Source organism: Cyanidioschyzon merolae, chromosome 19 (assembly GCF_000091205.1).
Source record: "Cyanidioschyzon merolae strain 10D DNA, chromosome 19, complete genome".
NCBI lineage: Eukaryota > Rhodophyta > Bangiophyceae > Cyanidiales > Cyanidiaceae > Cyanidioschyzon > Cyanidioschyzon merolae.
The window spans coordinates 394,133-412,024 of record NC_010145.1 but is presented as its reverse complement, the minus strand read 5'-3'; the positions used below and the strand labels follow the sequence as shown (position 1 = coordinate 412,024).

At 57.1% G+C, this 17,892-nt stretch overlaps 2 protein-coding genes and 1 non-coding gene across 3 annotated transcripts, besides 1 other annotated feature; 2 read left to right on the top strand and 1 right to left on the bottom strand.

Annotated features, from left to right (window-relative positions):
• Nucleotides 1-1,816: 1,816 nt before the first annotated feature.
• Nucleotides 1,817-8,887, top strand: CYME_CMS154C (probable sodium/hydrogen antiporter; the record flags this gene model as incomplete). The annotated part of the gene is made up of 1 exon (XM_005538756.1): nucleotides 1,817-8,887. One exon carries the CDS (start codon nucleotides 1,817-1,819, stop codon nucleotides 8,885-8,887), a length of 7,071 nt encoding a protein of 2,356 aa, XP_005538813.1.
• Nucleotides 8,252-10,934, bottom strand: CYME_CMS153T. Its single transcript, XR_002461657.1, has one exon. It is a non-coding gene; the product is annotated as a hypothetical transcript (transcript).
• A 241-nt stretch (nucleotides 10,935-11,175) lies between these two features.
• On the top strand, nucleotides 11,176-17,370 carry CYME_CMS152C (probable sodium/hydrogen antiporter; the record flags this gene model as incomplete). The annotated part of the gene is made up of 1 exon (XM_005538755.1): nucleotides 11,176-17,370. The coding sequence occupies one exon, from the start codon at nucleotides 11,176-11,178 to the stop codon at nucleotides 17,368-17,370; it is 6,195 nt and encodes a 2,064-aa protein (XP_005538812.1).
• A 339-nt stretch (nucleotides 17,371-17,709) lies between these two features.
• Nucleotides 17,710-17,892: part of a sequence feature (possible transcribed region) that runs on past the window's edge.

Sequence of the window (17,892 nt, the reverse complement as noted above, 5' to 3'; positions counted from 1 at the left end):
TGCTCTAACGTTCACGATGTATTTGTGTTAACGCCATAGCAAAGGATATTTTTCGATCTCAATTGTGTGTCAACCCTTAAGTGCGTGTATTCAAGTGATTTTTCGGGGTTTATAGTAGACGCGTTCGAAGTGGGTTCGTTTTCATGAATAAAAAAATAACAGAAAGTTATGAAAGTGGAGGTGTAGAATCCCGGATGATCGTTATCCCTGTCTGGCGGAAAAGAACGAAATTATGTACTCAAACGCAACGATGCGTGTTGACGAACGCGTGATCGGCACGGTGCATCGCATGAGCGCGGAGATGCGGCGAGACACTGGCGCCTTTGATGCGTACGTTCAGGGAGATTCTCGCCGCCCATGGGATTCGTCTAGGTTATCTGCTGGGGATCAGGTCACGTGTGAACCAGACTCGTTTGCCCCGGGCTGCGACCAGCGGGCATCGTCCCATGAGGCTTCTCATAGAGCGATATCAACGCAATTGGGAAGAGCTCCCTTCTTTGCTGGCTTTCATCTGGAGAGCTCGAAGCTGTGCTGCTCCGTATGCGACTTTGAATGGGTACGAGGCCCTGCGAAAAGCCGTGGGGGTGTTCGAGCTGCGCACGAGCCTCGCCTCCAACCTGGGCGCGCACCGATGCGTCTCGTGGCTGGCGGTGTCGGGACGGCGCAGCTGCACATGCTATCTATCCTAGCCAACGACCAGCGGCAGCGTACGAGTCTCGAAGGCTCGCTCGCTGTACTGCTCTGCGCATATCTACCGTCCGAATCTCATCGCTTGGTGTCGCGATGCTGCCTCGTATGCGTATCAGAGTCTTCAGTGGTGCTGGTCTCCGGTACGCCACGCCATAGGAAGCGTTCCAAAACGCTGGACGAGCGCCCGGTGCACGCTGCACATTCTAGATTCCAGTTGGAGCCACTCTGTCGTACCTCCCAGGTCGTTGTAGCTGCCCCACCGAGGCAGCTACAAAAGATTCCCTAGTTAGAGATTTCTTTCGCGGTCAACGAACACCGATGCAATGAATCGTATACAATTTCATCAATTCCCGTTGCTTCCATACAATATCCTTGAGCAAAAAGAGCGTATTGCATTTGCAGCATTCGTCGACGCACCATGTATCCGCAGTGCGCGCATCCCGCGCCAGAGCTCGGGCATGAGCTCGCACACGAGATGGCCAGTACGAACCGCGTACGCCTGAACAAGCCAGCGAACGAAAGCATTGAGGATCATCGGCCTCTGTGACGAATCGAAATAGACCTGAACGAGGATAGATGGCGTACGGTGCCCGCATGATTGTATGAACGAAACGCTGCTGGCTCACCTGGATCCCGGATAAATCTGTTCTATTTGGGACACAAATGTCTATAATTGGACAAGCAGCACGAGGCCATCGTTGAGGCCCGTTCCCGTCGTACCACCTCGTACCCGCGCACACTGCTCTGCCGAGGAACGCCGCAAAATCGGCACCGACTGGAGCCTCGACGTTCAGCGTCAAAAGAGGACCCGCGGATAAAGCGCCCACACTTTTATCCAAGTGTGTCTGTGCATACAGCTTGACGACTTCCGTTTGTAAATCAGGGCGTTCATCACGACCGGAGTCACCGTCTTCACTAAGCGAGCACTCGAAACGAGCAGTCGACCGCTGTCCTTTTCAAAAGTCTCGCTGGAGACACCGCCTCATCGAGGCGCGTTCTGCACCGCAAACGGCACGTACGAGGGGTAAGAGCACTGCTTCTCGCGAGTTGCGACGCGTTCGGGTGGAAGCGGTCGCAGCGAGGACGGCGCTCCGGTCAAAGAACCGCACCCGCGTACCGAGCGCGAATGCATACGTCGTTTGAGGGGTTGGCTTCGAAGCTCACCGCACTTCAAACACAAGTGATTCACGCCGCGAATAGCACCAGCGAGGATGCAGCCATATTCAATACCTGCCGCGGCTTTCGTACCGGAACACCGTCGCTTTTCACGGTACTGCTGTTTCCACTCCTGGCAGTGCTCTTCTCGTACATCATTCGCGGCCTTTTCATTCGATACCGACTGACCTTACCGTATACCGTTCCGCTTGTCATTCTTGGCGGTGTTTTCGGGGTCGCTGGTTGTTACCTACCTCTGGGTGAATTGTCAGAGTCACTGCGGCTATGGGTAAGCGTCGACAAACCGACGATCCTGTACTACATCCTGTTCCCGCCGATTCTCTTCGAGAGCGCCATGTATCTTGACTGGTGGGTCGTGAAACATACCATTCCCCATCAATTCGCGCTAAGCATTATCTTGGTTTTCATTTCGGCGGCGATTGTGGCGGCATTCACCACGTACGTGTTCGGTACAGCCGGTTGGAGCTTCGATGCTGGCTGGCTCTTTGGGGCGCTCATTTCGCCAACGGATGCACTTGCGGTTGCGCTTACGCTTTCCCAAACGCCGGTGCGGAAGCATATCCAGGTCATGATCCAGGGCGAGGCGCTTTTCAATGACGGTTCCGGATTCACTCTCTTCATTGTCTTCCTCTCTCGTCTGATGCCGAATCCGAATCTCTCCTTTGGCTACCTTGTAGAGCAGTTCTTCCGTCTTGCAGGTGGCGGTTTCCTCATCGGTATCGCGATGGGCATCCCGACGTTGCTGCTGCTTCGCCTCGTCTGGCGAGATGCTGCCATCGAGATCGGCAGTACACTCGTTATGGCGTATCTGGTGTTCTACGTTGCAGACGGGCCCTGCGGCTGCAGCGGCATTGTGGCTGTGTCCGTGTTCGGCGTGATGTTCTCCGCTGACCGAATCGCTTCGATCACACCGGCATTTCAAGAGTCTCTGGATGCATTCTGGGAAGCGATATCGCATATCATCAATTCGATTGCATTTGTGTACGCTGGCTTTATCTCCGTGGTCAACCTCATTGTTTTCTGGGGAAAGAGTGGCGTGAACGCCGCGGCAATTGGCTACGGAGTAGCGCTCTATCCTGTCACTTACCTCTGTCGTGTTGTGGCGGTGGTGGCGCTGTTTCCTATTCTGCGCACTGGTCGTTACGGGGCCTCGTGGCGAGAGGCCATCCTCATCGTTCACTGTGGCCTACGCGGAGCCATCTCTCTCATTGCCGCCCAGATTGTCTTCCATACGCCTTCCATTCGCGGTAGTACAGTGGTATCTGCTCGGGTTCAGCTGTGGACCTCGATGATCGTACTCCTGACTCTGTTGTTCCAGGGAACGACAGTGAGGCAGGTCGCTGCCTGGCTGGGCCTCCTCAGCCAGAGTGCCGCTGAAGTGCGACTGTTTCGACTCCAGGTACGCCGTCTTCACCGGCAAGCCAAAGAGGCGCTGCGGGAGATGCAGAAGCACAGTCGCTTCGTTCACGCAAATTGGGGATTCGTGGAAGAGGCTGCCATTCTACCTTACAAACTCGATGAGCTGCTGTTAAGTGCAGGGCGGGTGCGCGCCCGTATTCGGCACTTGGCAGCGCGCTACACGAAGGCCGCTGCCGGGAACGATCCTCCAGCGAGCTTGAACGGGGAGCAGGCGCCCGGCTACGGAGTGGCGCCCCCAGGACAAGCCACGCCACCAACTGGGCCGCGTGAGCCAGACTGTGCGTCCCGTTCTCCCGAGTCGTCGTCTCTGGATCCTGGAGATGACGCGAACTCCGGTACGACAAGCAGCAGCGCTCCGGTACCGTGGTCGAATGCCGAAGCCATCTGGAAGGCGCGTCTACGTCAGCCCGATGCTGCTGGCACTCCTGCACCCGACAAGACGGCAACTGGGGCATCTCGCGTCTCATCATTGCCTCCGGGACCAGTGCCGGATACAGGAAATCCTGCAAGGGCAGTCCGAACTCCAGAGCCAGAGCCCCTTCCCGAAGAGTCGCTTCCAAGTCTAGCGCACTGGCTAACGCGTTTCCCTCTCGAGCGCAAGCTCGGGGACTCCCCGGCGTTCAGTCGCCTCCTCATGGAGAGTCGCCGGCGCACGCTGCTTGCTGTGCGTGCGAACGTGCAGAAACAGCACCTCATTGGGTCGATTAGTCGTGTCACGTACCGCCTCCTCGACTCAGTAACCGACTACGTCAACGATAAGGTATGCCTGGCGCCGCACACCGGTACGCTGCGCCTCTGTGAGGGCAGTCAGAAAGCCGGCTGGGGCTTGCGTCGCTACGAGCGCCTCGCCATACACGTCTTGGGTAGGGTGCGCTTTCTCGATCGACTGGCTCTGGCACTGCTTCACCGTCGTCTGTTTGTTGGCTATGACGTGCTGTCGGGACTGGCGGTAGCGCTCGCCCAAGCCTGGCGGAGCCGTTATTCCGAATGCATGCGAGCACTCCATTCCCTGCTTCGACATGAGAAAAGTGAACCTCATCCGCGAGCGGTGCTTTTGCTCACCATGATTCTGCATGCGAATGCGCAAGTCTTGCAAGAGCTGGAGCACGATCTACAGCGCTGCGAGCAGCATCTTCGTTCGATGCGAATCCTCAGCCTCGAAACGGTACGCTCTGTGGAGTCGTTGCGAGCAGCCGCAGTAATGCTCAGTCGACAGGAGCGTCTCCTGGAAATCATGTACGCGGAGGGTCTCCTGACCAAACGCGAGTTTCGAGGTCTTTTGGACCAGATTGATATGCGGCGAGAGGCTCTGCAGCGAGTTTCTGTGCGATTTCCGGCTCCGTCGTTTGAGAAGCGCATTGAGGCTGGTATTCGGCGCTGGTTCCAGCCCGCGGCACCAATGTTCCACGAGACGCAGTCGCCAGGATCCAAACCTGTGCTAGCGACAGCGTCGTCGTCAGCAGGGGGCACCCCGAAAACCACCACCACCACCACCACCACTACAGGCGCATCCTTCGCACCAGCGGGAGCGACGAGCGTCCAAACGAGTGCTCCAGCAGCAGCAGCAACAGCAGCAACAACGTCAACATCGATAACCGAAAGGCTTCTGGATGGTGGTCTGAACTCCGCCTCTGCGCAGGCGTATCGCCTCTATGTCGCTTTTCGCCAGGCTGGCCATGTGCGCTCGTTACTGCTAGGCGAGCGTCTCCAGGCGAGTTTTCAGCTACCAGATGCGGTGATTCTCGTAGCACACGGTGTTCTAGAGCTCCGCTGGTACTGGAGCCGTACGCAGCATATAGCGTCAGGGCGAGCACGCCTTCCCCTTGGCTTTGGACGACCACGCACAGCGGTATCGTATCCTCCGCAGCAGCGCCAGGCACCGGAGACGCACTCTAGGAGGCATTCACAGCAGCGACGCAGCGCGCACCCGGGCCCAGCGCCTCACCTGGTGCTCTCCGAGCCGGACCTGGAGGCAGCGCAGCCGACAAGCGCGCTACCTGCCGTATCTCCGGTATGCACCCGATGCAGAGACACTGCGCCGTGTCATGTCCACGAAGAGCAGCAGTCGACATGCACTGAAGCGACGACATGCTTGCTCTCCCCGAGCGGTACAGCGATCGACATGCCAATGACACAGGCGATTGCTCGCCTCATCAGCAGAGACCAACACCAGGCGGAAGAGGCGCTCCGGGCAACGTCGGAGCGCTTGGCGGTTGCCGCAGCCACCTTTACTGGTGAACTCGCTACGGACTCGGCGACTGGTGTGCTCGTTGCAAAAGCACCTGCAGCGGACGCTGCGAGACAAGTGCCGGACGGTGCCCCGGCCACTAGTGGCCTTCGCCGGTGGTGGCAGCAGCAGCAGCAGCAGCAGCAGGAACAACAACAACATCATCAGAAGCAGCGTTGGTGGAGGAGGAGGTGGCCCTGGTGGGAGCGTCTCCGTGGTCGTCGTCGTCAGTCATCTCAAGGAGATGGCGAGCAACGTGATGCCCAACAAAAACAGCTTCCCGCGCGTTTGTTTGAGCCTGCTTCCCGGGATGCTGAACATGCTGTTCCAGGAACGTCCAGTGAAGCGCTCACCGTTGCTCCGCATGACTGGATCAGCGGAGATGGGAAAGATGCTTCGGGTGTCACTGATGGCAAGCGCGAGGGCGCTGCCTGCCGTCGGGCGGATGCCATGCGATCGAATCGAACCTGGACTAACAACAACAACATCAGCAGCAATAATCGTAATCATTGTGGGGATCATCGCAACACTGGGGCACACCAGTCGCGTTCGAGCACAGCACGTTGCGCGACTGGCACACCGCCGTCGGCGATGCGCCCTGGAACGGACCTCGTAGAATGGGATGATGATGAAGGTGAAGATGCACTGGAAGGTGAAGCGCTCGAAACCGAGTCCGCTGTGCTCGATGCGACACCTGGTGCCCTGCTCGTTGCGTCTTCCTGGTCGGCTGCAGCGCCCGAACAAGAGCGTCTGACGCTTGCCACCTCGCCTTCGCAGTGCACAGCTGCGGAGGGCCTGCTCCCTCTCCCAGAATACGAGGTGGTGTCGCTCCTTCGTCACGATGATCCTCTGCGCAATGTGCATGGTGTCGGTGGCGTCCTATTTGCGCACCGGTACCCCTACGAGCTCGTGGTTGCCAGTCCGGTGGCCAACGTGCTTCTTATTCCTCGTCAAGCGTTTCAGCAACTGGTGAGCAGTGAGCGAGGTTGGTGGCAAGAGGCGCTCCGACTAGGCGCCGCGGAGCTCGTGGATGCCCTTATCCCGGGCCTGGAGACGTTCTTCTCTGAACTCTACCAGATTGCAGTTACGGAAGACGGTAACGGAAACAGCCTTCATGCGCTGCAACGGCCACATTCTGAACACATGGCAGAGTCGGTTACTTGTCCAGAGCTGTCACTCCGGAATGCAGCCTTAACCGAGTCTGAACAACGAGCAGCCGCACTTGTCACGATGACGACGACGGCAGCTGCGGGGATACCTTCGAAAAGCGCCGGCGGTAATGCCGCAATAGCCACGACGCCATTGGCTGCATCTGGCGTACCGCTGGATACCAGGGCGCCCACGAGACCCGAACCAACAACACCCGCTCCGACAACGTTGGTAGATCGTCAACCGCTGGTGCTTGGAGAGCGCCCAGAAACCGGAGCATCCACTGAAGCAGGTTCGCACAGTGCCGCAGCGCGCCCAACACGAAGACCTCTGCTTCCACCACGTCAGGACTCGTTCACGATGTATGATTATCTGCAGCGTTCGGATCAGGCAGCACCGTGGTGGCTGGACGCTTCACGCTCCACTGATGATCGAGCAAACCTGCGCTATCAGGTATACGTAACGGGTGCACTGGCTTGGTACGGCCTCTACGAACGCGTCTATCATGTGCACGAGGGCATCTGCGCTGTGAACGTGCCGTTGCTGGAACCTGCAACCCCGTCCCTTATTCTGATACTCCTTACGGGAACGCTGGAGATTCGTCCCACCAGTGCTTACGGTGCCCAGATCCTGCAGGATGCGTTCGTTCCTGAGACTGGCTCAGATACACCTGCGGGGCCGTGGCTCCAGCGATATCGAGCGCCACTGATGCCGACAGCGAGTTCCCAAACAGGTACTGGTGTTGAGCGCGGGTCAGCGTCTCCCGCTGCTGAGCGCGAACACGAAAGCGCCGTAACAGGGGAAGCAGATGTCCAGCCTGCTGGCGGTATACGGAGCGCGGATGCGTCGCGTCGAGTAGACACAAAACCGAGACGTTGGCTCTTGTTGCCGGATGGAATGCCCCCTGCGAAGCTTCTTGTTTTGCGTGGTGCCGCGATTCCTTCACTTTTGCAGTTTCTGAGCAATCACGAGAAAGCGTCCGTTGCTTCAGTGGCGTTACACCAGGCAAATGACGCAACCCTGCCGCAGCAGCGGTTACGACCTGGTAGCACCAGCAGCGACGGAAACGGCAGTACAGGGACTGGCAAAATCACCGATAGCGGTGGCAACAGGAGCAGTCTCAGCGGCGATGCTCCGTCACCGCTTTCTGAGTGGCAAACCTGGGCGGGTCGAGTCTCCGCACCAGCAGTACTTCGCCTGGACCATTTCGCTGCGAGTTGCGCTCGCCCCTGTGAGGATGTTGCGCTCTTTGCTGCTGCCGCTTCAGACAGAAACGATGCAGTTGCTTCGGCTGTATCGAAAACCGCCACTTCTCCCTGTTTCCTGTGGATGGATTTGAACCAGCCTCTTCTCCAAAAGGAGCGAAAGCGCCTTGTACAGAGTGCATTACGGTTACAACGTTTGGCTGCGGCTCGTGAGCGGGTCAGCAGTCGGCGCGGGAGAGGAGCACAGCGACTTTCGACGACGACGGCACCCATGAGCGACACCTCGCGTATCTCGAAACCGAGTGAAGTAGACCAGCCCGGAAACACTGTTCCCGCTGATATCATGTGCGCTGGGACGGATGCGCTGCATCCTACCTGTTCAGATGGCAGCAGTGGTGAGCGCTTTATCGGACAAGCGGCTGGCGAAAGTGGCACGCGTCCTGGGCTTTTACGCAGCTGGACGCTGCCGTCCGGAATGGTCTCTCTAACCGAAACGTTTCCGTCCGAGTCTGCTGACCGGGAACGTTCGGAACAGACCAGAGGGCATGCTGGATCCATTGCTGGCCCTTGGATGCGTCAATTCGAGCAGAAACACCGAACGGAAACGGAAACGGAACTTGAGCAGCAGCTCTGGCGACACCGACATACTCGCCCACCGCGACGTTCTCGATCCGAACTGGTCGATATCCTAGCGAACTACAGTGAAGAGGTCGCCAATCCTGTTGAGGATACAGGCCTGCAACTGCTATTCGAGGAATCTGCAACTGGCACTCCGGTGGTGTACCGCGGGGGGAGCACGGGCCAAGCACCGCCTTGGCAGACCAGAGACCTGCGGGAGACACATCGCAGCGTATCGGACACCGTCCTGGAAGGCTCGTCGTCCTTCCTCTCTGCAGAACAAGATGCAGGGAGCATCCCTGCGGTCACGGATCCAGCTTCTGAAGTACTTGAATCGAATACACCGGATCGGCGTCAGCTAGAGCGGGATGCAGAGCTCATGGCACGGGAACACATGTTCTAGGAGTAGACAACGAGATCCTTGAAGACGTTTTCGCATCCAGATATGGAACGAGAGCCTCCTTGATGACGCGTCTCTGTCCAGGAAGAAGCATTACATTTGCTTTCTATGAAAGCGTCGCTTCGCCGTGCTTGTCCATCAGACGCTTGTGGAACGACATTTTTTTGAACAAGGGCATGGCCGCGACATTGTTTGACGCCTCTGTTAGACTCCATCTGAAATCGTCCCGTTGGCAAACTCGGGCGTTCAATCTCGATGTTTCCCATGCTGAAGATGTGATCAAAACCAGCTGTTGCGGGTTTTCCTGCCTCTGCTTGCTTTCCCTGTCATTCATGTACGGCTTGAAGTCCTCCGATCGCGCCTTGCGCTCCAGCATATTCGTGAGCAGTGCGGGGATGTTGGTGGCAGCGTTCAAATGCACATTTCGCAGCTTCTTGCTATGATCGACGCAATTGATGCACATGCGGTAGTTGCGAGCTATGCCTCGCACGCTATTTTCAGCGTCCATGGTAACAGCCTCAGTGTGCGCTTCTCAGCGGTGACACTGGACTGCGGTCAGGTGCTCTCGTATGTCCGCCATACATCCTATCTCCAGGAGCCGCCATGTGGCGCGTGAACGCCTTGCCTCGCCGCTCTGTACACGTCCATGAAGCGTAGCGCGGACGCGCCTCGATACCGTACCCGCTTCTCCACGCCTGGCACCGTATCCTAGGATCACGTGCTGCTTATGGGTGATCCCTCTGGCGAATGCTTTGTCCGCTCTACGCACAAGGGCACGATTTTCCATTGGATACAAGGAATTTGGTATGCGGTATTGTCCATGATGGAACACATACAGGAAGGAAACATCCTGCTGGAGTAGATACCGAGAAGTTCCTGCCCCTGAGCGCTGCCGTTGTACCACGCGGTGGAGCCCGCCTCGGTCGAAGCGATCGCTCCGACAACCCAACTCCGAGTCCTGGACGGTTCTCCATCCCTAGAGAGAAGACGGGAGACTCGGGTACCACATTCCGAGCGAGGCATCACGCAGCTGTCGAGTCCGGTTTCATCAATGTCCACATAGAAATGGCGGTTTGGCTTTCGAACGGTGTCGAGTATTTGACGAGGCAAGTACAGTGCACAATCGGTATGAGCTGGTGAAGACGTCCTCAAGAGAGAAGATGTCGAGTTTTTCGCCTTGTCCACGCTGGGGCGCGAATTGGTGCGCCCCCAAGTTGCCTTGCAACAGAAGGATCCCAAACATTGAAGAATCCATGATTTGAGCATGCTACATCAAAGTAAGAGAGCAGCGATGAGGCTTGCGCTTTTGAACTGGATCCTGATATCGGGTACAGAACGAACCCGTTTTCTAGGGTGTCGCGAATGATCTTGACGTCCATGGTTTCGTGAATTCCAGAGGCAGCGTCACAGCTGCGACTCCGCAAAGGCAAACGAGAATCCTGGAACTTCATATGCATCATCCCGAAGCCCTTATTGCTATACTTCAATTGTCGAGGCTGTACATCAGAAAATGTCGGAAAAAAGCGATAGTCAAGGTGCAGGCGAGCAGCGAAGTGCTCGTTTCAGATCGGACAACGGATTCGACCTTCATCGCTTCATCTGGGCTATCCAAACCCGCCAGCGCAGTATTTTGAATTTTCTGAGCTTTCCCCTTTCAGATTACGCTTATACCCCTAGGCTTGCATCAATTCAGTTGGACGATCCAGAGCCTTCAACGTCGTGTCTCGAATCTTCTGAGCTTTCAGATTACGCTAATACCCCCAGGCTTGCATCAATTCAGTTGGACGATCCAGAGCCTTCAACGTAGTGTCTCTAGTTTTCTGAGCTTTTTACTTGTAAAAGACCTTAACACTCCAACGTGCGCTTCGTCTATGCGACTATCCAGAGCTTTCAAGGCACTCTCCCGGTTCTCCAGAGCTTGCTACTTTCAGCTTATTCCGTACACTCTTCCCGCACTCGCTCTATTGGGCTATCCAAATCTTCCTTTTCACTTTTTCCTAACTAATTCCGTCCACGAATTGCAACTCTCTCGCCAAGTAACTCGTCGTTCCTCAGCAGAGCTTCGAAAGGTAGCCCAGCATGAATGCCGTTGAACGCCACCGGTGCCGTTCGTTCGTCCGTATCGCGCTGCTGCTGCGCTGCTGCTGCTGCTGCTCCTCATCCTCCTGGTTGGCACATTGGCTTCAAGCGCACAGCCATGAACAACGGATGCTCACCTTTGTTGTTTGAATTTTGAACGAAAATCAGGTAAGCTGTAACACACGCCCGGGGCGTCGCTCAGGTCGCTCTCCATGAACACGAGTGCTTGGTGCCCGAGCGAAAGCGACCTGCTGCGTGGGCCCGCTACCCTCGTTCGAACAAACCTGGCGGCCTCCGCAGCAGAAACAGACCCTGTAGGTGAGGAAATCTTTGCAATATGTCACGGGTTCACCGAATGGACCCCGTCAACGTTTATGATCCTATTGTTTCCGATCCTAGCCGTGCTCTTGGCATACGCTTTCAAGAGCGTGCTGGATCACTACCGTTTACCCGTGCCGTATACTTTTCCTCTGGTCATCGCAGGTGGCATCTTTGGCGTTGCTGGCTGCTATTTGAACTTGGCCCAGTTGTCTGCCTCGCTCAACTACTGGGTCGACGTGCGCAACCCCGAGGTGTTGTTCTATGTGCTGTTACCACCGCTGATTCTCGAGAGCGCCCTCTTCATCGACTGGTGGACCGTCAGCAACCTCTTATTGCAAATCTTCGCCCTCAGCATGATTCTCGTCGTGATTGACGCCGCCCTGCTCGCCTTCTTTACCACGTATGTATTGACTGACTCGCCGTGGAGCCTCAACGCTGGCTGGATGTTCGGAGCGCTCATCTCGCCAACTGACGTGCTGGCTGTAAACATGGCGCTCGAAGGAAGCGGCATTCGAACACCATTGCAGGTGATGATCCAGGGCGAATCCTTGTTTAATGACGGCTCTGGGTTCACGCTCTTTGTGCTGTTTTTGACGCGGCTGCAGCCGAATGCGTCTCAGTCGATTGGAGCCATCTTTGTGCAGTTGCTGCGACTCGCTGGTGGAGGTCTCGCACTGGGAATTGCCTTCGCGCTCCCTACACTTGTCTTCCTCCGTCGAGTCTGGAAGGATGCGGCAATCGAAATTGGCTCAACATTTGTGCTCTCGTACCTGGTCTTCTATGTCGGCGAGAGTCCTTGTGGCGTCTCTGGCATTGTCGCTGTGGCCTCTTTCGGACTGGTGCTTCGAGCGGATCGCTTTGCTTCGTTGACACCTGAGTTCCAGGATTCGTTGCTCGCTTTCTGGTCCGTCATTTCGATGATCATCAATGCGATCGCTTTTACATACGCAGGATTCATTGCAGTTGTGAATTTGATCGTATTCTGGGGTCGTCACGGTATCGACGGCAAGACCATTGCGTACGGCCTCGTGCTCTACCCAGTGCTCTACCTCAGTCGCCTGATCGCAGTGGTGGTGCTCTATCCGGTGTTACGACGCAGTCGCTACGGACTCACGTGGCGGGAAGCGCTCTTGATTGTTCACGTCGGTCTCCGCGGTGCTATTTCGCTCATTGCAGCCCAGATTGTCTTCCATGAACCTAATATCCAGGGCGGAACCTACGTGAATGCACGAGTTCAACTCTGGACGGCTACCATTGTACTGATGACGCTGATGGTTCAGGCACCAACCATTAAAACGGTTGCCGGTTGGTTGGGTCTTTTGAATCGTTCCGCTGCACAGGTGCGAACGTTTCGCGCCCAAGTACGGCGGTTACATGCAAAGGCGCTGGATATCCTGCTCGACATGCAGCGCACGAGTCGCTTTACGTTTGCGGATTGGGTCTTTGTGGGGCAAGTGGCGATTCTGCCCGCAGAGCTATCCAGGTTGCTGCTGCGGGTGGGTCAGGTGCGGGCGCTCGTGAGCAAGGCGACTCGCACACCGGTGCTCATGAGTGAGCACCCCGACTCCATATCGATCGCCAGCGACACGAACAAAGTGATGGGCGTCTCGTCCAGTTCCGACATGGAGGAGCGTTTGCCTCCCCAAAAACCAGATGAAGCACACTGGACAGCATCAGCAGCAGGGCCCGAACTAATGGATACCAACAGCAACCCGAGCAACAGTATCACACCGGGTACAAGTGACACCTCGACAAATCCGAAAAGTACTGGCAATCTCGTCACGATGCCAGCACCCGGGAGCACTGCAAGGAGTACCATGGGTAGCACTTTTGGAAGCAGCTTTGGTAACGCTGCAGGGAACACGATGAACAGCGCTTTTGGAAACAACTCGGGCAATAGTGCAGGAAACACCATCCTCGCCACCGCCACCGCCACTACTGCTGCTGCTGCTGCTACTGCAACATCAGCAGCCTGGAGGACTAGTGACGGCACCATGCCCGGGGTCAGTGCGCGCCTCCAAGGGAGTTTGCCGCGCTCGTCATCACTGCCACAACTGGTTGTGGCTCGACCACCGCGAGTTTCCCTAGCGGTACCGCGTGCCTCTGTGGAGTATCGAATGTCGGGCTCACAGGCGTTGCGGGAGCGCCATTCTCGCGAGATGCAACGCCTCAGCCGGAGCCTTCAGCTCGAACGGCAGCACCAGGTAGCCAAAGCGCGAAACCGTTGGCTTCCTCAACGACCTTGGTGGTTGCGACTTGATCGAAAGCAGCCTCGAACTGGGCGATCTCGGCGGATGACTGCAGCTGCTGCGGGCGCCCGTCCCAGAAGCGTACGCTGGACAACAGCGACGACGAACATCGGACCTGAACGCAGCGCTGTTGAGCGCTCCAGCATCCTCCAACGACGACGACGACAACAACAACAGCACTCGCGCCGTTACCGCAGGCCTCCTGCAACTGCTGTGTTTCTGCACCAGCTGAACGAGTCACGTCGCAGAGCACTCCTAGCGATGCGCGCTGCTGTCCAGAAACAGTTTCTAATTGGTTCCATGTCCATGACACCTTATCGGCTCTTGAATGCCGCTATTGATCGTTCCATGGACGAGGTGAGCAATCCCACGAACACCGACGAGATTCGGGTCTTCAGTCACACGCAGGCCGGCGGTTGGGGCCTCTCCCGTCTCGAACAGTTTATCGTAGGGATCTGTGGGCGTTTCCGCTTTCTTCATCGCTTTGCCCGATGGCTTATCTATCGCCGGCTTTTTATCGGTTATGACATTGTATCAGGCTTGACCGTAGCGCTGGTTCATGCACTGCATTCTCGGCATGCCCAGCAAGCTGAACGCTGGGCACTCGAGAAGGCTGAGCGCAGCCCGCCGGGAGCAGCCACCATCGCTGCGGATACCGCGGCAGTGGTTATGGTCCACAGCACTGATTGGGTATCCGCGGATCCACACGGTTCCCTGACGCTCATTGCAGACCTGCAAGTCGCTATTGAACTGGAAGCGGAAGTTGCCCGTTGCGAGAGCTACTTGCATTCGTCGCGGGTGCTGTCACCGGAGACGGTACGCGCGAGCGACTCGCTGCATGCCGCGAACGTGTTGCTGAGTCGACAAGCTCGCCTCATCGAGGAGCTGTATGCGACTGGAACGCTTACCGAAGCCGAGTCCAAGGCACTGTTGGACCAGCTGGATATGCGTCGCGAGGCACTGCAGCGCGTGAGCATACGTTTTCCTTTGCCAACCATCGGTGACTGCTTGCGCAACAGTCTTGCATCTTGGTTGGAAGTGGAGTATCGCTCGAGGGTCGCTCTCGAACACGCACTGGAACAGTTGCTCGCTGCCTGGCGAGCTGCAGGCCAAATACGAGCGTTCGCACATGGCGAAGTCGTGCAACGGATGGATACCCTCGTGGTGGGTGTCTTTTACGTCATTCGAGGAGCGATCGAGGTACGGACCCAGCATGTCGAGTTCGCTGGTGATGATCTCGACGACCTGGACGAGCAGTTACTGCTGCAGCGACAAGACATGCAGGCAGTGGACCACCAGGCGCGACACGGCACTTTAGGGCGCCACAATGGACTGCGAAGCAGTTACCCTGCGGTGCAACGGACACCCGTGGATCGCATCCAACGGCAGTCAGCGATGATTGCGAACCTTCTGAGTGAGGAGGAGTTTCCACCGCTTCGTCGCAAGCCAACAACCACCTCAGTCTGGCCACAAGCAGTGGAAACAGCAGAGACTGGGTCCGCAGCGCCACTGGCGGGTGTCGTTGCCCCTGCTAGTTCTGAGCGGTCCACCGAGGCGCCCTTGACACTGCCGAGTCATCTTGGACAAGAGCGTGAGCGCAAGTCGACACTTTGGCGACGATGGCGATGGTGGCAACGGCGTCAGCCAGAAGAAACCGCTGCAACGCCTCGGGATATGGTCGAGCCTCCATACCCCGGCGAAGAAGCAGTCCCTTCCGCCACGCTGCCGTCGCGTCGACGCGCTGCCGAGGCACGTCTGCGAGCCTTCATCAGCGACGTATTCGGAATAGCTGGTCGTCGAGAGCGGGACGATCGCTACACCAGCAATAGCAACGTCGTCGACGATGACGATGACGACTTTGCTGACGATGGAACGATAGCAGCGGACGCAGAGGAAGTCGTCTGGCACGCTGCCTCCGCGGAAGCTGGTGCCTTTCCACACGGCTTGAGAGACGCAGCACCGTCATCGGGAGCGCTCAACCACGAGCACAAACACATACCACCAGACTTGGAAGCTTCTGCGCCGGCCTCTGGATTCCCCCGAGAGGACGCCCACGAAGTGCGTACCCTGAGCAACAGTGTAACCGGACAGAGCTATGGCATGGCGGGTTCGTTGTATAGGTATACGTCGGCGTTGGAGCTGGTGGTTGTCTCCCAGCTGGCCCATGTCTTCTTCATTCCAGCATCGAATTTCAGGAATCTCATGAGCAGTCGGGACGACTGGATGCGACTCGCCGTACGCATGGCTGCTAGCGAGTGTGCTCGCAACCTCGTGCCCAACGTGGAAGAGTACCTCACGGAAACGCGTATGCGCTTCATGGAACTGGAGCGACGGGATCGACCCAGTACGGAGCGCCAACCAGAGCGGTCGTCGACGTCGGTGCAGTCGCCTGCCGATGACGCAGAGACGCCCCCAGAGAGCAACGGACTCGCCGCTGCTCGTACCGATACCCTCGGAGCGGATAACGCTGCACCAGAGAGCGCTCAAGTGACGCGTCCTGGCACACGAGCGCACGTCGAGACGCGCGATACAAGCAGTCGCCTCCCAGATGCGTCTTTTGCAATGTACGAGAACCCAGGCACAGTAGCAACCGAGACAATGCTGTTTCCACCCGAGGCGCTCGACTACGAAAAGCGTCGAGACGCCATGTTGTTGCCGTTGCGAACAGCTACGCTCGTTGTGTGGGCAATGCCGCGCTTACTCCCAGGGACGCTCTCCGGGCCGTTGCATGGTCAGTGTATTGCACGACGCCTTCGCTCCGCTGTCGTCATCCTTCTCCAGGGAACCGTCTACCTCCAGACTTGCGACGGCGAGGGAGCCCGACAACTGCAACACGCTCGTCCGCTCTGCAAACGCTATGGTTGTCTGGGACAGTACCAGAGTGAGCTTCATGCGCCCTGTGAGACGCTGCCGGTGCGCTGTCGAGTGCTCGTAGTCACGCCTTCCGATACGCCGTTGTTCTTTGACACCAAAGCTCAGGAGCGTGGGGAAGCTGGCCTCTACGATGAACAACGTGCCGAAAATGAAGCCCTCTGGTCCTTGTTGCACTCCACGGCTGCTGCGAATCCGGCAGCAGCCCAGACGGTGTCCTCGGGAGGTCTTCGTTGGCACCCGCCAGACCCAAACCTGATCACTGTTGCCGAGTCCGAGGGTGCGTCTTCTGGGACGTTGCTGCGACGGCGAGTGGATGCACCGGCATTAATCCGACTGGATGTAGCACCTGCGCTGCCGCGGTCGGTAGCACCAGAGACGAATGCAGCGAGAACGGGTACCACTGGGGAAGCATCGTTGTTGTCCGATGCGAATTCGAGAAGTTTATCCATGGGACGGCTCGGACAGGCCTCTATTCGAGTGCCCAAACGTCTGGCATCACCATTGGATCTATACAGTGGTGAGCGCAAGCTCAGCTCACGTGCAAAGCAGGCGAGTGCGTCCGCGGAGCAGTTTACCTTGGTATGGTTTGATCCGGCGGATCCTCGGATTCATGACTTGGTAGCAGCGTTTGGTGTGGGTCCCGGAGGTGTTTCGGATCCACTTTTCGAGGATTCATTGCGCTCACGACCGCTATCACGGTTTCCAGCCGAAGACTCCATCACGTCTGTGGAGACAAACGCAGAGACGGCTCGGGTAGCGTCGGAGGCGCCACGTACTGCTGAACGGGAGCAGAGCGCTTCTTTCGTATCCTCTGGTCCAGTGAGATTGGCAACGTTTCCCAGCGAGGGGCATGTTGCACTGGACACTGGAGATGCAAACACTTTTGCTTCGTCATCGAGTGAGTCGACACCGGACCTCTCCGCTGACGTCCGGCTTATGGCGGATCGGCATCTACTCTCGTAGTTGGAGTCAGGATGTGAATTGGTGGAAGGATACGCATGTAATCCGCATATGAATCATTTTTGCATTGCGTCACGAGTCTTGGCGTTCGCCGTGTCCGCCGCTGGAGGAAGCATTCTTTGTGTATGTATATGGATGATCGGTGCGATGCGTATTGAGTCGTTTCGATTATGGTACGCATTCAAAACGGGAACCTCGATGCGGCTGATGGGCAGGACTAAGGCCATTCGTTGACGTGACGTAGATGATCGCATCTCCTCGGATTCATTGAAGAGCCTGTGTAGTGCTGGTCGGCTCTCGTTCCGATCATAAACCATATGAAAATGTGAATATTATGGATCAGTGTTTCCTGCCTGGTTCTCTTCACAGGGCACGCTGTAAGCGAATCGTCGCAACCGACGGCGAATACCAGGTCGCATGGAAAGCTTGTTCAGATTCCTGAACGCAATGGAAGTGGCGCGATACAGTATCTGGCCGCTTTCGAGGTGCATACAATCTCCCGAAATGAAGGCCCACGAAATACGT